The 18,782-nt window shown below is 41.9% G+C and overlaps 1 protein-coding gene across 3 annotated transcripts in view; it reads left to right on the top strand.

The window, feature by feature from the left end:
• The window catches only part of ADAMTS17 (ADAM metallopeptidase with thrombospondin type 1 motif 17), a 256,462-nt gene that overhangs the window by 84,732 nt on the left and 152,948 nt on the right, over window positions 1–18,782 (top strand). For all 3 annotated transcript variants that reach the window (XM_073304275.2, XM_073304274.2, XM_073304277.2), the window contains exon 8: window positions 4,105–4,210. In XM_073304275.2, coding sequence (XP_073160376.2) covers window positions 4,105–4,210 — 106 coding nt within the window. The remainder of the gene's footprint in view (window positions 1–4,104; window positions 4,211–18,782) is intronic.

The raw sequence follows: 18,782 nt of genomic DNA, 5'->3' as shown, positions 1-18,782 counted from the left end.
GAAATATGGAAATATTGCCCCACTCCATTCTAGAGCAGCGCTCTCAATGAGCCCCTCATTGTGAAATTTAAGTGGTATCAGAATGTAAAGCAAAAATCATTTAAAACTATCTAAACTTGCTTGTGTGTCTGACCATTGAGGTATAGACGTGATATTCTCATGCAACAGCTGTTCCATGGAGTTATGGTATATGCTATTTTAAAGACTTGGCTAATTTGAGGAGACATATTTTTCTGCTCAGGATGGATAATTGGGAGATTAATGGGGATGATTCAGGATTAGTGATCTGAACGAAACATTGCCTGGCTTTAAGTAACTCCATTACTTTGATCATTTCACTCTCAACTGTACTTGCAATTGTTGAAATGTTCTCAAAACCCTGGGCCAGATTCAGTGATGGTGTATTTCAGTAGAGTAGAATCCACTTAAAGCAAGAGCTGAATTTATCTTTTTATAAATTCCTTATTATAGTATCTTGATTTCAGCTGATTGCCGCGAGCACTGTATCAGCCAGCTGTCAGTTTATATTCTAGAATTATTCCATGCAGGACAGTGACAAGACCTCTCAGGAGTGGAACGGAATAGTCTGTGTGGCTTCCGTCATGCCATATTGTTCCATCAAAGCAGTTCCTGGTAATAGGAATTGTATGCTCGCTAAGAGGAAGTATGCTTCCTAAACTGTTCTTACTGACTCTTTAAAAGCATCCTGGTCATTAAGGGTATTGCGCAAACTCACATGAAGTTCCAGGGACTCTTTGCCACTTGCCAACTTATAGAATCCTTTCTGTGGTGACCCCTCATCCCTCCATGCTGTTGTGGTGATTGTCATGCTCACCCTTTAATTCTATTTATCTTATCACCCAAGTAAAAGATCAAATCTCCTCTTTGGTGTCCTTACATATTTTCTTAGTTCTCACTGTAGATAACGAGGCCTGATCCAAAATCCACTGAAGTCAGTAAGTCTTTCCACTGACTTCAGATCAGATTCTTAAAGCCTAGAGGTGGAATCCTGTGCCCATTGACATGAATGGGAGTTTTGCCATTGAGTTCAGTGGGGTCAGGATTTCACCCTAGATAGTTAAACTTTGTAACTCCAACTGACGATTTGAGCTCTGCCCCAGGGTGATGCATTGAGCTTTCCCCACTCCGCTGTATTAAGTTTTAGCTGATTTATAAGAGATGCAATATGGTAATTCTTCATTGAGTTAGAGCCCTTATTTAGCATAATTCCCGAGTAACTGCCTTGAGGATGAGAGCCTTTTGAAATCCTACCTGCTATCTTTGGCAGTGGACCGGTATGATAAGTGACCATGCTGGTACAAAAAGGGGGCTACTGGCATGGCAATTTCTGGCCCTTCCTTGGTCTGCCAGAGCCTTGATTTTACCAACCTTTGGGCATAGTGCAACTTCCAACTTTTCAGTTATTGTGGCAGAAATGGGGCTGGATTGAAAACTCTGCAGGGTCTTACTGTTAGGGGATAATTCTAGAGAGGTCCCGCCTGCAACAGAACAGTTGTATTTCTCTCTGGTGGGTCAACTGGGGGAGACCATATAAGGGGTGTGCACCTTTTGCATGGCATGCACCCCAGCTACAGGGCAACTCCTATGGACAATACAGAGAGGTGGAAGGTGTGTGTCTGTGTGCGCATGCACATGCATATTAGGGGAGTACAGAGGGCCCCAAAAGTCTGCCATTGCGGACCCTCCAGTCCCTTGCCCCGATGGAAAGTGAGGCTGGCAGTCCGTCAGTGACACAGCATCCCTTCCGCTGGAGTAGCAGCTTCAGAGCAGCCCAGCAGCCTGGACGAAGGATGCCTCCTTCTCCGCACCAACTGAGTTATTCAAATACTGGGAGAGGATTTAAGAATTCAAAAATACAGTATAAGGCACAGATCTGCACTAGCAGAGGGTGGCCTGGCTCATCGGATACATCCTTTCCATCTCCAGCTTCAGTGACTGTGAGCTATTCAGTTTTCCCTTCCTCTAACCCGAAGCCTTGCAGCTGATCTTTAATCCCACACCTTCCATTGTTGGTTTTACAGTAAATTAGAATTTTCCCAAACTGCCCCTTCCTGTGTGCAGAAAATATTTCCAGAAATGGCTGATTCCAAGTCAGCTGAGAAGGAGTAGACTGTAATCAGTAAGTGTATTATTGTTTAGACAGTGCCATATGAGTGCATGGTGGTGGACTTAAATATAGTGAATTATGTATTTCTCCCTTCAGGAAGATTAGAAGCCTGGGATATGTTGCACACATCTACATGCTCTGAGGTTTTCTTCTACCATTGGCTCTGTGGGGTAAATTCTCATTCCCTTACTTTGAATAGCACATTGCACCATAAGTTTTCCCATTGATTTCAGTGGGATTACTTATGAAGTGCCATTCTATGTGAGAAGAGATTCCAGAATCTAGTCCTATAGCCATTGATTAACAAGAATCTGCTAGAAGAGGGCCTCCTCCTCCCTGATTGAACTAACCTCGTTATCCCTAGTCTGATTCTTGCTTGCATTTTTATACCTGCCTCTGAAAATTTCCACTACGTGCATCCGACGAAGTGGGTATACACCCACGAAAGCTCATGTTCCAATACGTCTGTTAGTCTGTAAGGTGCCACAGGACTCTTTGCCGCTTTTACAGATCCAGACTAACACGGCTACCCCTCTGATACTTGAAGAATAAAATAGGAATTTATTCTGATTTTATTTTTGCATCTGCTAGAAATCTCTTGGTCTACACTCAGCACATTTTGAATAAGTTCTCTCTCCCCCATTCCCACTAATAATGCAAACATTTAAGTCAGTTACCCACCTCACCATTCCATCCAAAACCCTCTTGCACATAAATAGCGATATTACTTGTCAAAACTCATACAAAATAGGAAGGGACACCTTCCAAACATAATCATAAAGTTCTACACAATTTCTGTCCCGATAAACTAAGACACGGTGTGCTTTGATGATCTGAGGAAAAATATGGTCCTGCTTCTATAGCACAGCTGCTGTTATTGTTTTACTCTAATTATTAAAGGCAGCTGAACCCCAAGCCACCTCTGTGTGGGAGCAGCACTTAACTGCAAGTAAATAGATCCCTTGTCTCCTAGTTTAAAAAAAAAATCTAAGCCTTGAAAAAATTAAAATGCAATTACTGAAGGTCTGTGCACTTCCCCTTTTTCCTCGCATTGTGCAAGATCCTAATTAAAGTGGAAATTTGATCCTCAGCATTTAGTTAGCTGCATGTTATTTGTGAAATCCTGCTTTGCATGCAAACACTTGGAATGTTTCTGTTGGATTTCAGATTTGCTTGTTCAGCAGCGGTAGCCAAGGAAAAGTTTTGACCACACAGGCCATGTTCCACTGTAGCCCTCAGTCTTTCTACAAAAATCCCATTGCTCTAACTGGGAGTTCACATTGCAGAGAGGTGAAAAATGCCCTACAACCAATACTGGGACCCAGTCCTATAAACCCTCACTCATGCAAGCAGCCCCATAGAAGCTAGTGAGAGTTCTCCTGTGAGTAAGCATTTGTAGGATCAAGTCCTAAATTCCATCAGATCATTAGAAGATTTTTGCCACCTCCATTAACTTTGTTCTTCATTGTATACAGTGTGCCAGCTTTCCTGGCTCTGACCCCATCAGTAAGCATGAGAATGAATGGGCAACAAAGGGAATGGTTAAGATCTTTCTAAGTAGCTCTGGTTGTATTGTTTAATTGTGTTTCTCTAACAGGATACTGTAGGTGAACCGAAAATTCCACTTAAAAGCCTGTTGAGGACACCTAGCAGTGCCCTGCCAGTTGCTACAGGTTCTGTAGAGAAGCTCACCTGGGCTTCTGAGTCTCTGCTAATCATTAAATATATTTTCCAGCAAGGGGGAATGTGCCTAATTGGAATGGTTTCTATGTGATGAAAAAATAGGCTGGAAGGTTTCACTCTGAACGAGGATGCTGAAGAAGATCATCAGATGAGTTTGTGAACAAATTGCTGTACTATTCTCCAGTACCGCATCGATGTTTTACTGCTTTATGGCTGGCTGACTTCTCTGGGTTTTGAAAGTGTGAGACATTTTGCCAGCACTGATGGGAATGTTCTCTGTGCCTTTTTTGCAGGGATCGCTTACCTGGGAGGTGTATGTAGTGCCAAGAGAAAGTGTGTCCTTGCTGAAGACAATGGTCTCAATCTGGCATTTACCATTGCACACGAACTTGGGCACAAGTAAGAGTTGACTCTTAAGTTTCCGCCATTTACAGATGCCATGTTTATGTTGTTGCCTTGATTTAAATGCTCACAGGTGAAATTACTGGTTTGGTGTGACTGTTATGATCTCCTAACTCCAGTTCATCTCAGGAGCTGATAAATAGATGAAGTGGTTAATTTTTAGGATGCTTTCTTGAGAAGCCATTTCAGTGCAGAGAGATCTTTATTGTTTGACTCTTCACACATACCTAAAAACCATATTTAATGCAAATAGTAGAAAGAAACTTCATTAGTTGAGATGATTGATTATTTTTAGGGACCAATTCTGTTCTCATTTACACTTGTGTAACTCCATAGTAACTCTGTGGACTTTAAAATCAGTGGAATTACTCCATATTTATATTGGTGTAACTGAGAGCAGAATTTATCCTTTATATACATAGACACCCATTTTTCAAAGTCTTGCCCTAAAGTTAGGCTTCCAGGTGTATATTTAGGCACCTAAACAATAGTCTGACTTTTCAAGGTTGCTAAGCACCCAGCAGTTCCTCAGTCCACTTACTTAGGTGCCTAAATATGGACTTAAAGGTAGGCGTCCAAGAGCCTAGTTTTGAAAACGTTGGCTGTTGTGTCCAAGGACGGATCTGGGAATAGGACTTAGGACTTCCCAGACTGTGTTCTCGAGCGCTCTGCCTCGTGATGCTGATTGTCTCTTGTAGCATTTTTAACAAGGTCCAGGTTTACTCCTATTAAATAGTCTTCATATACCATGTTGAGATGTAGGGCGGAAGATATGTATGAAAAGTAGAGTTGGCCCAACCAAATTCAGATCTAGATCCACACTTTTCCAAAATATAGGAGTATTCAGATCTAGTTTTAATTGGTTCCAACAGGAGAGTCAGCTGTGAGGTTCACATCCAGATCCAAATTTCCATCAAAGTTCAGGTGTGTTTCAGTCCAGGTGGTGGTTACACCTTTCCGTGTTAATTTTTTTTGCAATCATTTAGGCACTCAAGTTGACTATTCACTGCAGTCAAATTTCAGAATCAGATGTGAAATTGAATTTTAGATTTGAATAGGTAGGAGGTGCTTGCACACTTGTTCAATTGGGACGGAAATAATATTTGATTTATCAGATCAGTCACAACTGACACACTTTGAATGCTGACTCTGGGATAGTCGTAAGGAACTTGATCAATTCATAGTTAAACCAAGATTTGCAAAACATAATCTGTCAGATACTTTCAACTAGCAAAATCCCAAGCTGCTTGTGGTGTTCCATATGCAGGATAAGAGGCGAACGTGACTGGATAAGTCCTTTGTATGAACTATTCATTCAGCTCTTCCCTTTGATAATGGAATTGTAATTTGTTCAGATTTCCACACTCTCAGTTTAAACTGGGTTTAACCCAAAGCAGGTTATCAACATTCACTGCCTACCAAATTAAGGTTCACTTGAATGTGTGTGGGCTGTGAACCTTTTCTTCCCTTCCATTAGATTGCATTGAGTCTCAATTACCCTGTATAGTGTTTAGGATCAAACATTTCTGCAGCTAGCCGCTCTCCTAAATGGCAGGAGTGTCTTGATCAAATCCCACTATTGTGTCCTTTAGGAAGAATCTGTTCAGAAATTCTTGACCGAATGCTTATAGCCTCCAACTTTTTATGTTCCTGTTGAATATTCATTACCTACAATAACAGATATTTGGTAGCTAAGCTAAAGCCAGTAAATCCCGTTAAGATTCTGGCCAATCCTGTTCTACTGTATATAATTGTTTAATGGAATTGTGTGGACAATGACAAGAATAAATGAACCTCTTATTCACCCTCCAAAGGCACCTGAGCCAAACCGAGGGTAGTTTTAGCCGGAGAAATGAAGAACGTTAGGTTTTCTTTTATTTAAACTACATGCCAAGCTGTTAAACTGGGTTGAAGCCTGATAATGTTACCCACCAGGTTAATTTATTAAGGGAAATTCAGCACTCATTTTGCAATGGGTCATGACCAGAAGGAGAGGATACTAGGACTGTAGGAAGTCCGGCTATGTGAAAAGGGGAGCAAATGGCCCACCCCTTGTGTTTACCCAGGTTCCTACTAATAATGCCTTGTAAAAAATTATTCCATGTAAATACATGGTGTGACGATTCATATATGTATGTATATCAAATTACTAAGCCCATTTTGTTTTGTGAGCACCATTTTGGCTGTAACACTGTACGGTCTCTTCCATGTGATCTTTTTGCCTTCATCTTGTACTGCAGTTCCAACAGAGGGTGAACAATGCAAAGCGATCAAAGGTCATTAACTTGGAGGGTCTCCTATTCAAATGTAAGCATCCTTGGACAGTGAGATTCCTTTCCAGTGAGCCAGTAACCAACCAACAAATCACCTGAGAGCAGACCTTGATCTCTTATTGGGGGACGCTTTGAGGCTGACCAGAAGCATCACCTGACACAAGGGATTGCAACTTTATAAAAGGAGGATTCTCTCACCAGCCATGTTAGAGAGAAAAGGGACCAGAAACAGGCAAGACAGACCAGGGGGAGAAGGTAGAGAAGAGGATTCTAGGACCCTGAAGAGACATTATTTAGTCTGCAGAAGAGGAGAATGACAGGGGATTTGATAGCTGCTTTCAACTACTTAAAGGGAGTTCCAAAGAGGCTGGATCTAGACTGTTCTCAGTGGTAGCTGATGACAGAACAAGGCGTAATGGTCTCAAGTTGCAGTGGGGGGAGGTTTATGTTGGATATTAGGAAAAACTTTTTCACTAGGAGGGTGGTGAAGCACTGGAATGGGTTACCTAGAGAGGTGGTGGAATCTCCTTCCTTTGAAGTTGACAAAGCCCTGGCTGGAATGATTTAGTTGGGATTGGCCCTGCTTTGAGCAGGGGATTGGATTAGATGACCTCCTGAGGTCCCTTCCAACCCTGATATTCTATGATTCTGTGACACTGTTCACATCCCAAAGGGGTGTGGGTGCATGGTTTTGTTGTTTTTCAGTAGCTCTGTGTATTGCCTGTGTTGTCTCAGAGTAAAGTGTAGGTATACTAGAACCTCAAAATTATGAACGCCAGAGTTACAAACTGACCAGTCAATCACACATCTCATTTGGAACCGGAAGTACACAATCAGGCAGCATCAGAAAGAAAAAAGAGAGGGGAAAAAAGGCAAATACAGTACCGTGCTGTGTTTAAATGTAAACTACTAAAAAAAATAAAGGGAAAGTTTAACAAAAAAAAAAAAAGATTTGACCAGGTAAGGAAACTTTCTGTGCTTGTTTCATTTAAATTAAGATGGTTAAAAGCAGCATTTTCCTTCTGCATAGTAAAGTTCCAAGCTGTATGAAGTCCATGTTCAGTTGTAAACTTTTGAAGAAACAACTGTTACGTTTTGTTCAGCATTACGAACAACCTCCATTCCCGAGGCATTTGTAACTCTGAGGTTCTACTGTATGTGCTGTTCCTTGCTGACGCTGTTGCTTGTCCTCAAAGAGTTAAACTGTAAACTGGAGTGTCCACAATGGGGGAGCTCGTGGAAAAGGTTGCTTAAGGAGACTTGGGCCCCAGGCTGTTTAGCACTGCTCTTTTTACTATTTTCAAGGCTTTTTGCAAGGAAAAACTCTGGAAAGTTTATTGGTTTGTTTTTAAATAAAAGCTGAGATTCTCCTTTCTGTTCCTTAGTCCCCCTCTGCAAATTGTGTGGGCTGCAGCCATGTTCTTTCCAGGCCAGCGCTGTCACCAACGCTGCTCCCTGTAGCAGCCTGAGGCTTCCTAGCGGGAATGTGGGGATGTCTCCTAGTCAAGCATTAGCTGAGCCCAGCGCTGCCTCGGTTGTGAGGTGACAGCCTGAGGTGGTCTGGCTGGAGGCCATAAAGTGTCAAACGCCCTTGAGAAAATGAAGAGAAATCAACAGCAGTAGGCCGAATGCAGTCTGTTGCCAGCAGAGTGGACACCACCTGGTCTCGGACTCAAAGCTGAAACAGATGAGGGTGAAAACAAGCAAGAGGTAAAAAGCCGATGTAGGCCAAACCAAACAGCATTTTATTCGGAACCATCATGCATGTGGAGCTGGGGGAGAGAGTATGTAAGGCATGGCAGGTCTCTGTCACGGAGTCAATGTGATTATTGCTTTAGAAACTCCTGCTAGTTCATGTCGCCTGGTTAAATGCAGGTACTTGTTGTACCTGTTGGGTACTTGTAAGTATAGCCTGTATAGTGAGTATCAAGAGGCAGGCATTCTTTCAAGGGTGCTGTGTTCATAGAGGGTCTTCAGTGAATGTTCCATTTGTAGGCTGGTATGTAAGCTGATAGACTTGTAAAGTAAAATATTGGCCCAATACATCTAGCACAGCATCCAGCAGGAAGATCTTGTCATGAAAATGGCCATATAAAAATAGGAGTTGGCAAGGATGTCAAAACACTTGCAGGCCTGGAGGGGAGAAGTGGGAGGGAGGATTTGTCATGAGCTACTCCAAGATCTGTACAGCATTACATCGCAAAGCACATCTGAGGCAGTACGATGTAGGCATACAAGCAAACTTCCCAATCCCCAGAACGGGAAGTCGAAAAAGCAATTACCCAGATGTGTGAAGTATGGAGATTTGCCTGTAATACATATTACAAATTAAAAATTTAATATGGAACCTGGGGACAGGCCAGAGTAAATAGGAGCCAGATTGGAATGTTCAGATGTCTCTGCCGGAGTGGACAATAGGCTGGTGTGAGGCCATGTATTTTTCCTTAAATGTAGTGGTTTTGTGACTCCAAACAGCACTGAGCGGTTGCTTTGCAGCCAGCCAAAGAACCATGTAGAGTAGCAAGAGCATTTCCGGAAATGTCGTCATGATGATTTTGGAACCTTTGCTGCTAATCCTCTGAGATTTATCCTAAGATTATGAAATTTAGGATGCGGAACATTGGAAGCTGGGAAGGCCTTTCTTGAATTTAAAGAAAAAAATCCCTTCCTCATTCTCTGCCGCAGCACAGTTACAGCCTGACCTAAAATACACCAGCTCCCTGACTAAGGCAGGGAGTATCATTTTATATTCAAGCACTGTTCCACCATCCCGGCTGACTTTAAACATTAACCCCTTTATTTAGAACAGCTCCACCCTGGGCTTGTTTTCCTTTCATTACCTTCCCTTACTCTTCTGACTCTCTGCATTGTAATGATAGCCGAAGCAGAGCTTCCTTCATGCATTCCTATAGAGCTGACTTTGAAAAGCACAAGCAAGGCACTGACCTACCAGCGGAGCCCCAAAGCATTTTATGCTGCTGACAGCAAGATCAATCCAGGGGAAGAAAGACAGGCCTTGCAAATGTTCTTGTTAAAATTCAGTGGCGGCATGAGTTAGTCCCACAGCTATCGGGCAAAGACCTCAGCACTGACGTGAATTTATGTGGAATGATTCTTCCATAGTGATCCCATTGTTATTGTAAAAGTATGTGAATTAATTTGCAGAAAGCAATCAATTTGCCGATTTAGTTATCATTACAGACCAAAAACCATCATCAAAACAACATTAATAAGGTTGCAAAGTCAAGCAATCAAAAGATAGGTCATGCCAGTCCCAAGGTTGCCCGTGCTACCTTAATTCTTCCCTCTTACGCATCTGTGCTGTGCATTGAATGAGGCAGGGGTTGTGTGGGAAAGATAGTGTGTGTGAACACGTAATTAAAGATGATCATCCTGCATTCACAGAAGGCGGCACAGGCAACCGTAAATATGCATTTCCTGTCTTTCGAGTGCTTGACTTCATAGCCTTAATATTCGTGAGTCCTAATTTTGGAAAAATGCACAGAGATATAAAAAGTAGAGAAATAGGGTTGCCGAAGGTGGCATCACTGGTACAACAAAGGGGTGGAGGCTGATGTGAAAAGAGATGCGTTTGGGTAAGTAGAGAAGAGCAGACTTATGCGGGAGCCAGTGGAGGGATTCAGTACAGGAGGGGTGTGACATAGTCAAGTTACCATCCAAGTAGAGAGGACTAGGACAATGGAGTAGGGTCCAGGAGGCCGCCTCTCTCTCTCTCTGATTAAGGGTGGTATGTCGAAAAGGTTAGAACATAGATCAGGGAGCCAGAGCATCTGGTTTCTACTCTCAGCTCTGCCATGCACTTGTGTGACACCCTGGCCACGTTTCATCTCTCCACCTCAGCTTCCTCATCTGTAAAATGGAGCACATCATCCACTGACTTCCAGTTCCCTTATGATGCCAACTGACGGCCCTGGTTTTCAAAGGCATCAACAAATCGGGTCCCATTGGCAACCATTTGTCTCCATTGCTGACCCACCAAGACAGCTGTATCTTTGTAGGCTAATACAATTAACAAAGCTCAGGTCAGTGCTTGTGAGAAGTGGAAATATAACATTGTTGGTTGAAGGGGTTCATCTGTGGGACTAAAGTACAAGAGGAGATTAGACTGTTCCAAAGTCTAAGTGGACTCATTTTCAGAGCATGCTGCAAAACCAGACTGTTTGATAAAGCTTTGTCTCTGCAACCATCTCCTGAAAGAAACAGAGAGAGCCCATGACACAGGGGAAAAAAAATACAGCAGTACTTCTTAGGTTTCACCTACTATTCTCAGGTCCTATCTGGGACATGAGCGTTGAGATCCTGTTTGCATGTGCAGTGCTTAAGTACTGTTGGCATGGGCATTATAGAAAATCCTATGATAGAATAACACCTGCCTGATGATTCTGGTTGGGGCTCCCTTTATTCATGTTTGTAGAGTGCTCTGAGACCCTTGGGTGAAATGTGCTATTGAAGTGCAAATTACTCTTTTAATCCTTTCCTCATTCTGATTTTGATGCCTGGAAAAATCCAGTCTCCTTTTAAAAACAGTTAATTAAAAAGAGTTTGCAAATTCGATAGTGATTGGAATTTGCGGTTTAAGCCAAATACATGCACAGCGTGCGGTTAGAAATGGAAATAATAATCATGAAAAGAAAATCTGGAGGTAAAGTGAGGGCATTCGTCTCCCAGCTGGGTCTGCAGGAGTGAGTCATAGCTCCAGGTGACTCTGATGGGGCATTTGGCTGTGTGGGGATGGTCTCGGCCTCTGTGGTTGCATTTCAGCAGTGCTAACGGTTATAAGAAGCGCTGGTGGGTATTTGTGTATGTCTTCAAAACAGAATGTCATAACACTTCCATCTGAGGATCTCCTGTGAGGCAGGGAAGTATTATGGTCTCGGAGGGCACTGAAGCAGAGAAAAGACTTAAGTAACTTGTCTTAGGTAGCATATGAGACAGGAGACGAGCTGGAGTTAGAACCCAGCTCTCCTGACTGTCATGAGTTTTAACTACTAGACCATGCTCCTTCCAGTATGTACATTGTGCATGTATGTTTTATGAAGTTATGTAGGAGGAAATAAGGACAGGTGAACTTCAAAAGGCCCCAATGATCAGATAAGCACCCAAAATTGTTGTACTTTCTTCAGACCTGCTGGAGCCTCTCAAACTGTCCAGTAAATCACATGAGAATGTGAGATGTTCTCCTGTCAATGCCACGAGAGGCACGTTTTCTCTCTGGTATCAGTGAAAGTGCAGGAAATCACAGAAATTCAAGAGGCTGGGAAGAAAAAGTGAGATCCGTGTTTTTCAATCTTTGTTAAAGGTTTGGGCAGAAGTTTGGCTCAGTCCCATTCCTGCTAAGAAACTGGATCCTGGTTACTAAGTAGATTAAAATGGTCCCTCCCGTATAATTTTGAGGGGATATTTAAGAGATTTTGACCATCGATTTATATTGAGTTGAGAAGTTGTTGTCACGAGGTTACATGTTCATGGCCAGAGGCAGCGAACTATCAGCATATAGGCTGTGCCTTCAGGGCTCACTGTGAGATGTATTTGTTTGCTCCCACTTTTGACTGAACTTCAGGAGAATCAGAGATGTCCCAAGATGTAAATCTGTGGAAACAGATGGAAAACCTCCCAAGGAGACCAGGATGGTTCAATTCCAGCAGTTCAGTCTGGTGCTAGGGAGAGGGACTGGCCATGAAGGTAGGAGTTGGATCCGGACTTCATGGATGTTATGGAGGCTACAAGTTGTGATTTTGGTTCAGGCCAATCTCCGGTAATAGAGCATGGTCGAGGAGGATTGTTAGCAAGCAAGGTGTCTTGTGATGCATTTTTTTGTTTTGTAGTTGACAATGTAGACCCTGATCTCATTTTGCAGTGCAAACCCTTTGGAGTGAATCTGGGTAGCACATAGCTCCAGACACATTGTTCATTCCCCACACCCTTTCTTCCAAACCCCCATACACCACTGTATGACTAATGAGACATAAGATAGATCATGCTTAAAGCTAAGCATGTGCTTAAATGTTTTGCAGAAACAAGGCCTTAGACTAATGGCTAATGCTGTGGTACCTGCAATCTGTGCTCTTTGGGGGGTCCAAACCTGCTTCCAATGATCTCAAGCGTTGTAGGACTGGACCTAAAGTTGGTTGGAAATGCTGGCAGCAGACAATACCCACCCCAGAGCTGCTCATTTTATTTTCTGACATGTCTGTTGTAAATCTATTGTGGAATGCTTCTCTTTGTTTCAGTTATTCATTATTCAGCCATGGATAATTGCAAGCATGTTTTCACAGTTAGGTTGCCCTTTCAGTTCAGCTCCAAAACAGTCAAAACGAAACACTGGCTATTTCATCATATATCTTTGTACGTCCGAGTCATGCTGAACAGGGTTTAATCAGCTGTGAAATAACCAGTTCTGGTGGAAAAGAGGTGCTAGCTTTAGCCTGAAAAAGTCAGCCGTGTATGTCCCTCTCACTGAGGGATCTATAGTATAATTGTGTTAGAATTGTTGATATACCTAAGTGGTAGCTTGGTAAAGAAGAGGACATTAAAGTGGTTTTCTCAGAAGCATAACGGCACCTGTTTCAGTAACAGGGAATCAGCAACTAGTGATGACGTTGAATGTGTGGCTGAAAAGAATAGTGGAGATTCTGCTAAACAAAGAGGATGTGACTAGTCGATCAGGTCAGGGCAGTGATCATAGAATTTCGAGAACCTGCCTATTAGGTCATCTGTTAAATACATACAAACATACAGAATAGTTCCCTAAAGTATATGTGTAATTAGTGCTTTGTCCAGTTCTGTTTTATGTGTCCTGCCCAATTTTACTGCAGTGGGAACAGCATTGGAACCATTGATGGTTGTATTAGGTTCATAACTAATGCTAAGTGAGATCAGAAAAGAGGAGGAGGAGGAGGAGAAGGAGAAGAAGAAGAAGAATACTATTGAGATTCAGCTGAGTAAAGTTTGGAGAAGGGTACAAATGCTGAGTGAAATTGAATGGGAAAAAGGAAGGTGCTTAAAGGGAATGAATGCTTCTGGGCAATATCTAGCAACAAGGGCTTTGAGCGAAAGGAGAAAGTTGTCTTGGTGGGGCAAGGCCACCATGGGTAATTATTTACGGTCACAGATATGCTAGGACCATGGGGTACCTCAGTGAAATTAAAGCAGTTGTTTGGGCTTTACATCTTCAAAGAGCTATGGATGTTAACTCCAGGGGACTCTCTAAAGTATAAAACACCGGTTATAGCAGAAGGCAGGAAAAAATGAAAGACGAGAGAAACAGAAGAAAAAGAGGGAAAAGGAAGTTCACATTGAATAAAAGAGTCTGACACTAGCAAAAAAAGTGAACCTTAGCTCCTGCTCCCAATCTTCTGAGCCGTCCAGCCAGCGGCAAAGTCATTGGTCGACGGAGAGCTCTACAAATAAGATGGAAGATGAAGACTTGGCCACTTCGCACAAGCCTCTCTGTTTGGACCCATTTGTTCAATAGGTCATTTTATTTTTGAGTCAGCAAATATTCCTCCCTTGAGCATCTTATGCTCAAATAATTGGTTAGTCTCTAATGTGCCACAAGTACTCCTTTTCTTTTTGCGAATACAGACTAACACGGCAATTACTCTGAAACCTGTCATTTTGAGCTTTGAATTCCTTTGTGTGAGATTCCCCCCCACCGCCATCATGGTTTGTTAATGTTGTTAAAACCTTTTTTTTTTTTTTGCTGCTTCATAATTTAAAGGACTTCCTGACCCTCATCCCCAGGCTCTATGCATGGAGTAACAAGGTATTTTCCAGTGAAGAAATTGAACTGACTATTTTTGGTATTGCATCCTGGCAGTCAAATACTCGTTCTCTTCCCCCCTCCCCCTAGAGTCTCTATTATTATTTAGTTACAATATTTTCCCAGGATATAACCTCACTGAAATGGGGGGAAGAATATCCATTTTGCATTGCATTCTTGACTCCGTGGTAAGTGTTTCCACAGTTCTGCTCAGGGCGTTTCCTTAAGCATGTCTGCGAAGTTCCTAGTGAAATGACATTCTGTCCTGGTCCCAGAAACTTCTTTATTTTAAGCAGCTTATACAGCTATGCTTCAAGACAGTAGAGTTGCAATGAATAGGCACACAGCAGTCAGTCATTTAGAGACACCCAGCCAAGAAAATATTAGTTTAATCAACAGCTTTGTGACTTTGCCAACTCTCTCTCTCTTTTTTGAAGACTTATTCTGCTGAGTAAGCCAAGGATATGTTAAATAGCTGCCCTGTAATGAGTTGGCAAAGCTTGTATCTGCTTCCTGCTGTGAGGGCTCTGGTTTCATACACCATTGGCTTTGCTGGTAATGGCCATGTACACCCAATGACACACAACCCTAGGCGCTCTACGAACACTAATTATGCAGCCTCCACGGTACACCACTGACACAGGAAATGCTAGGTTTGCTAGCATCATATACCAACTAAGCATTTGTTTTTGTACAGGGGTAACAGTCTAGCTGATGTATTTACTTTTCCCCTAACAGTTGGGTTCTGTTATAGACCAGGCTGCATGCATGGCCAACTGAGTTTTTCTGGTACCAGTTTAAATTATAGAAGTGCCCAGAAGTGTGGTAATCTGTCTGATGAGCAAGCTCACGCTTCTGTTTCTTTTAAAGCCTGCCTGAGGTTCATAAATCTGTGACACGAGCTTAATCCAAAATCCCATCCTGCTTGAAGGCAGCTCTATCTGGTAACAGGGTGGCAGACGGTCTAGTGTAAAGAAGTTAACTTCTATAAGCATAAAGAAAAGGAGTACTTGTGGCACCTTAGAGACTAACCAATTTATTTGAGCATGAGCTTTCGTGAGCTACAGCTCACTTCATCTGATGAAGTGAGCTGTAGCTCACGAAAGCTCATGCTCAAATAAATTGGTTAGTCGCTAAGGTGCCACAAGTACTCCTTTTCTTTTTGCGAATACAGACTAACACGGCTGTTCCTCTGAAACCTTCTATAAGCATGGTTCCACTTACTGTCCTGTGATAAGAGGCTGCATTTTGGCAGGGGAAGAAGCAGGGCTGTGCTGCATTTATCCTTCCACTCTTCGGCCAAACGCTGTACGTGCAGATAGAATTCAGCAAAGAGGGGTTTACTTGACGGTTAAAAACATTTTCTTTGTCCTCATTGTACCTTACCCTCCTTCAGAATCTGACCCTACGTCTGAGCTGGAACTGAGAAATTGGATTTGATTCAGGAACAAAACCATAGGAGTGGGTTTGTCAATGGAGTTTGAGTCCCTGCTTCCAAGGGAAAAAAATTGAATCCAAGGCTCTGGTTTTGGACCATCATTAGTTAAAACGAAGAAATTGCTGACCATCATCACCTGTCCTCACTGCCCCTTTCGTATCTGCAGAATCCTCCCCTCCTTCCAGGTTAACAAATACAGAAATCGATGTAGTCAGCATATTTGGGCCTCCCCTCCCTGCTCCAGAAACTCACCATAGGTCCTGATTTCACCCACATTCCCTCTTTAAAAATGTCAAATATCCAACCTCTCATATTATTTTTTTCCCCCAAGCCAGCTGCCACTGATTTCAGCTCCAGCTTCTACAGACCCCAGACTGTTTTTCAGCAGCAGCCTCTCTGCTAGATGCATGCTTATACAGACAAGATTGTCTCCAGTGAACAGCAACTACCTGTCAGCCCCGACTTACTTCCTGTGTGCTGTGATTTGCCAGATTCACTCCAGGATTAGTTGATGAAAGTGCAGGTTTTGTAAGCTATTGTTTTTGATGTTCATATGAATTATAGATGTTACAGTTGGAAAAGACCCCTGGGTTGGATTGTTCCCCGCAGAAAGCTGTCCAGTCTAATTTAGGCTTGTGTCTTTAAAAGTGCATGGTTGGAAAATGAGTTTTTCTATACAAAACACAACAAGTACTTTAAATAGACAAATTGAGCTTAGATTTACACTCCCCACACTCCCTTAGCTTCAGTGGAGCTGCCTGGTGTGTAAGTTGGGGCAGGTTTGAACACACAAGACAAAATTCATCCCTGTTGTTAACTTCGTTGTGATCATCAGGGATGGATTTGACCTGTACAGCAAATCACCCCAATTTGGTGTCTTAAAAATATACATGGAGAGTCTAATTTTCAAATATAAGCACCTTAACAGGCTGTTCATATCCTGCCTGGATACTTAAATCAGTACATATCTCATAAATTCCCATTTGCTGTTTTTTGAGCACCCATGGTCAAGACTGGGCATCAGAAGCTATATTATACCTCTCTCTCACATTTTCGTTCTCTTTCTTTCACAGTCACTCACTCAAGGGTAAATTCTCAAAAATGCTTTTGGAGGTGCATTTTTTACCTGCAAAATTTTACCTCTATTTTTACACCCACAAAATGAATTGCAGATACACATCTGATTCCCTGCTCCTCTAACGCCAGATAGGCCCCCTTAAGTCAAACACGCATGCAAATTTGGCAGGTGCAAATTGCTCCCACCAAAGGAAGACCGCCTTTTTGAAAATATGGCAATATATGCTGCTGTTTGTGCAGAAATTCACCTCAGCTGCCACAGATGAACATGCCCTTCAGCAGGTCCTGAAATTAGGGCTGGCAAGCGTTTAAAAAAATTAAACATGATTAATTGCACTGTTAAACAATAATAGAATACTGTTTATTTAAATATTTTTGAACGTTTTCTACATTTTCAAATATATTGATTTCAGTTACAACACAGAACACGAAGTGTAAAGTGCTCACTTTATATTTTTTATTTCAAATATTTGCTATAAAGAAACAAAGGAAATAGTATTTTTCAATTCACCTCATACAAGTACTGTAATACAATCTCTTTACCGTGAAATGTAGGATTATGTAAAAAAACAAACCTGTATTCAAAAATAAAACAATGTAAAACTTTAGAGCCTACACATCCATTCAGTCCTATTTCTTGTTCAGCCAGTTGCTCAGACAAACAAGTTTGTTTACATTTGCAGGAGATAATGCTGCCTGCTTCTTGTTTGCAATGTCACCTGAAAGTGAGAACAGATGTTTGCATAGCACTGTTGTAGCCGGCGTTGCAAGATATTTACATGCGAGATGCGCTAAAGATTCATTTGTCCCTTCATACTTCAACCACCATTCTAGAGGACAGGAGTCCATGCTAACGAGGGGTTCCGCTCAATAGCGATCCAAAGCAATGCAGGCCGACGCATGTTCTCTTCCATCATCTAAGTCAAATGCTACCTGCAGAAAGTTGATTTTCTTTTTTGGTAGTTCAGGTTCTTCAGTTTCTGAATTGGAGTGTTGCTCTTTTAAGACTTCTGAAAGCATGCTCCACACCTCATCCCTCTCAGATTTTGGAAGGCACTTCAGTTTCTTAAACCTTGGGTCGAGTGACGTAGAAATCTCACATTGGTACCTTCTTTGCATTTTGTCAAATCTGCAGTGAAAGTGTTCTTGAAATGAACAACATGTGCTGGGTCATCATCCAAGACTGCTAGAACATGAAATATATGGCAGAATGCGGATAAAACAGAGCAGGAGACATACCATTCTCCCCCAAGGAGTTCAGTCACAAATTTAATTAATGCACTATTTTTTTTTAACGAGTGTCATCAGCATGGAAGCATGTCCTCTGGAATGGTGGCCGAAGCATGAAGGGGCATACGAATGTTTAGCATATCTGGCACGTAAATACCTTGCAATGCCAGCTACAAAAGTGCCATGCAAACGCCCGTTCTCGCTTTCAGGTGACGTAAATAAGAAGCCAGCAGCATTATCTCCCATAAATGTAAACAAACTTCTTAGTCTTAGTGATTGGCTGAACAAGAAGTAGGACTGAGTGGACTTGTGGGTTCTAACGTTTTACATTGATTTGTTCTGAGTGCAGTTAAGTAACAAAAATCTACATTTGTAAGTTGCACTTTCACGATAAAGGGATGGCATTACGGTCTTGTATGAGGTGAATTTCTTTTGTTTCTCATTTTTACAGTGCAAATATTTGTAATAAAAATGTGTACAGTCTGTACACAGTGCTCACTTTATATTACTTTTGTCATTGAAATGAATATATTTGAAAATGTAGGAAAACATCCAAAATATTTAATAAATTTCATTTGGTATTCTGTTGTTTAACAGTGCGATTAAAACTGTGATTAATTGTGATTAATTTTTGAGTTAATCGCGTAAGTTAACTGCAAATAATCGACAGCCCTACCTGAAATCTTTACTCTGTTTACTGAAACAGCCTTACTCCACTTTGTTTTGCAACACACATTACTGCATGCAGTAAATGTGAATATCGTGATC

This window comes from Lepidochelys kempii, chromosome 10 (assembly GCF_965140285.1).
Source record: "Lepidochelys kempii isolate rLepKem1 chromosome 10, rLepKem1.hap1, whole genome shotgun sequence".
NCBI lineage: Eukaryota > Metazoa > Chordata > Testudines > Cheloniidae > Lepidochelys > Lepidochelys kempii.
This window is presented reverse-complemented; position numbering and strand designations above follow the sequence as displayed.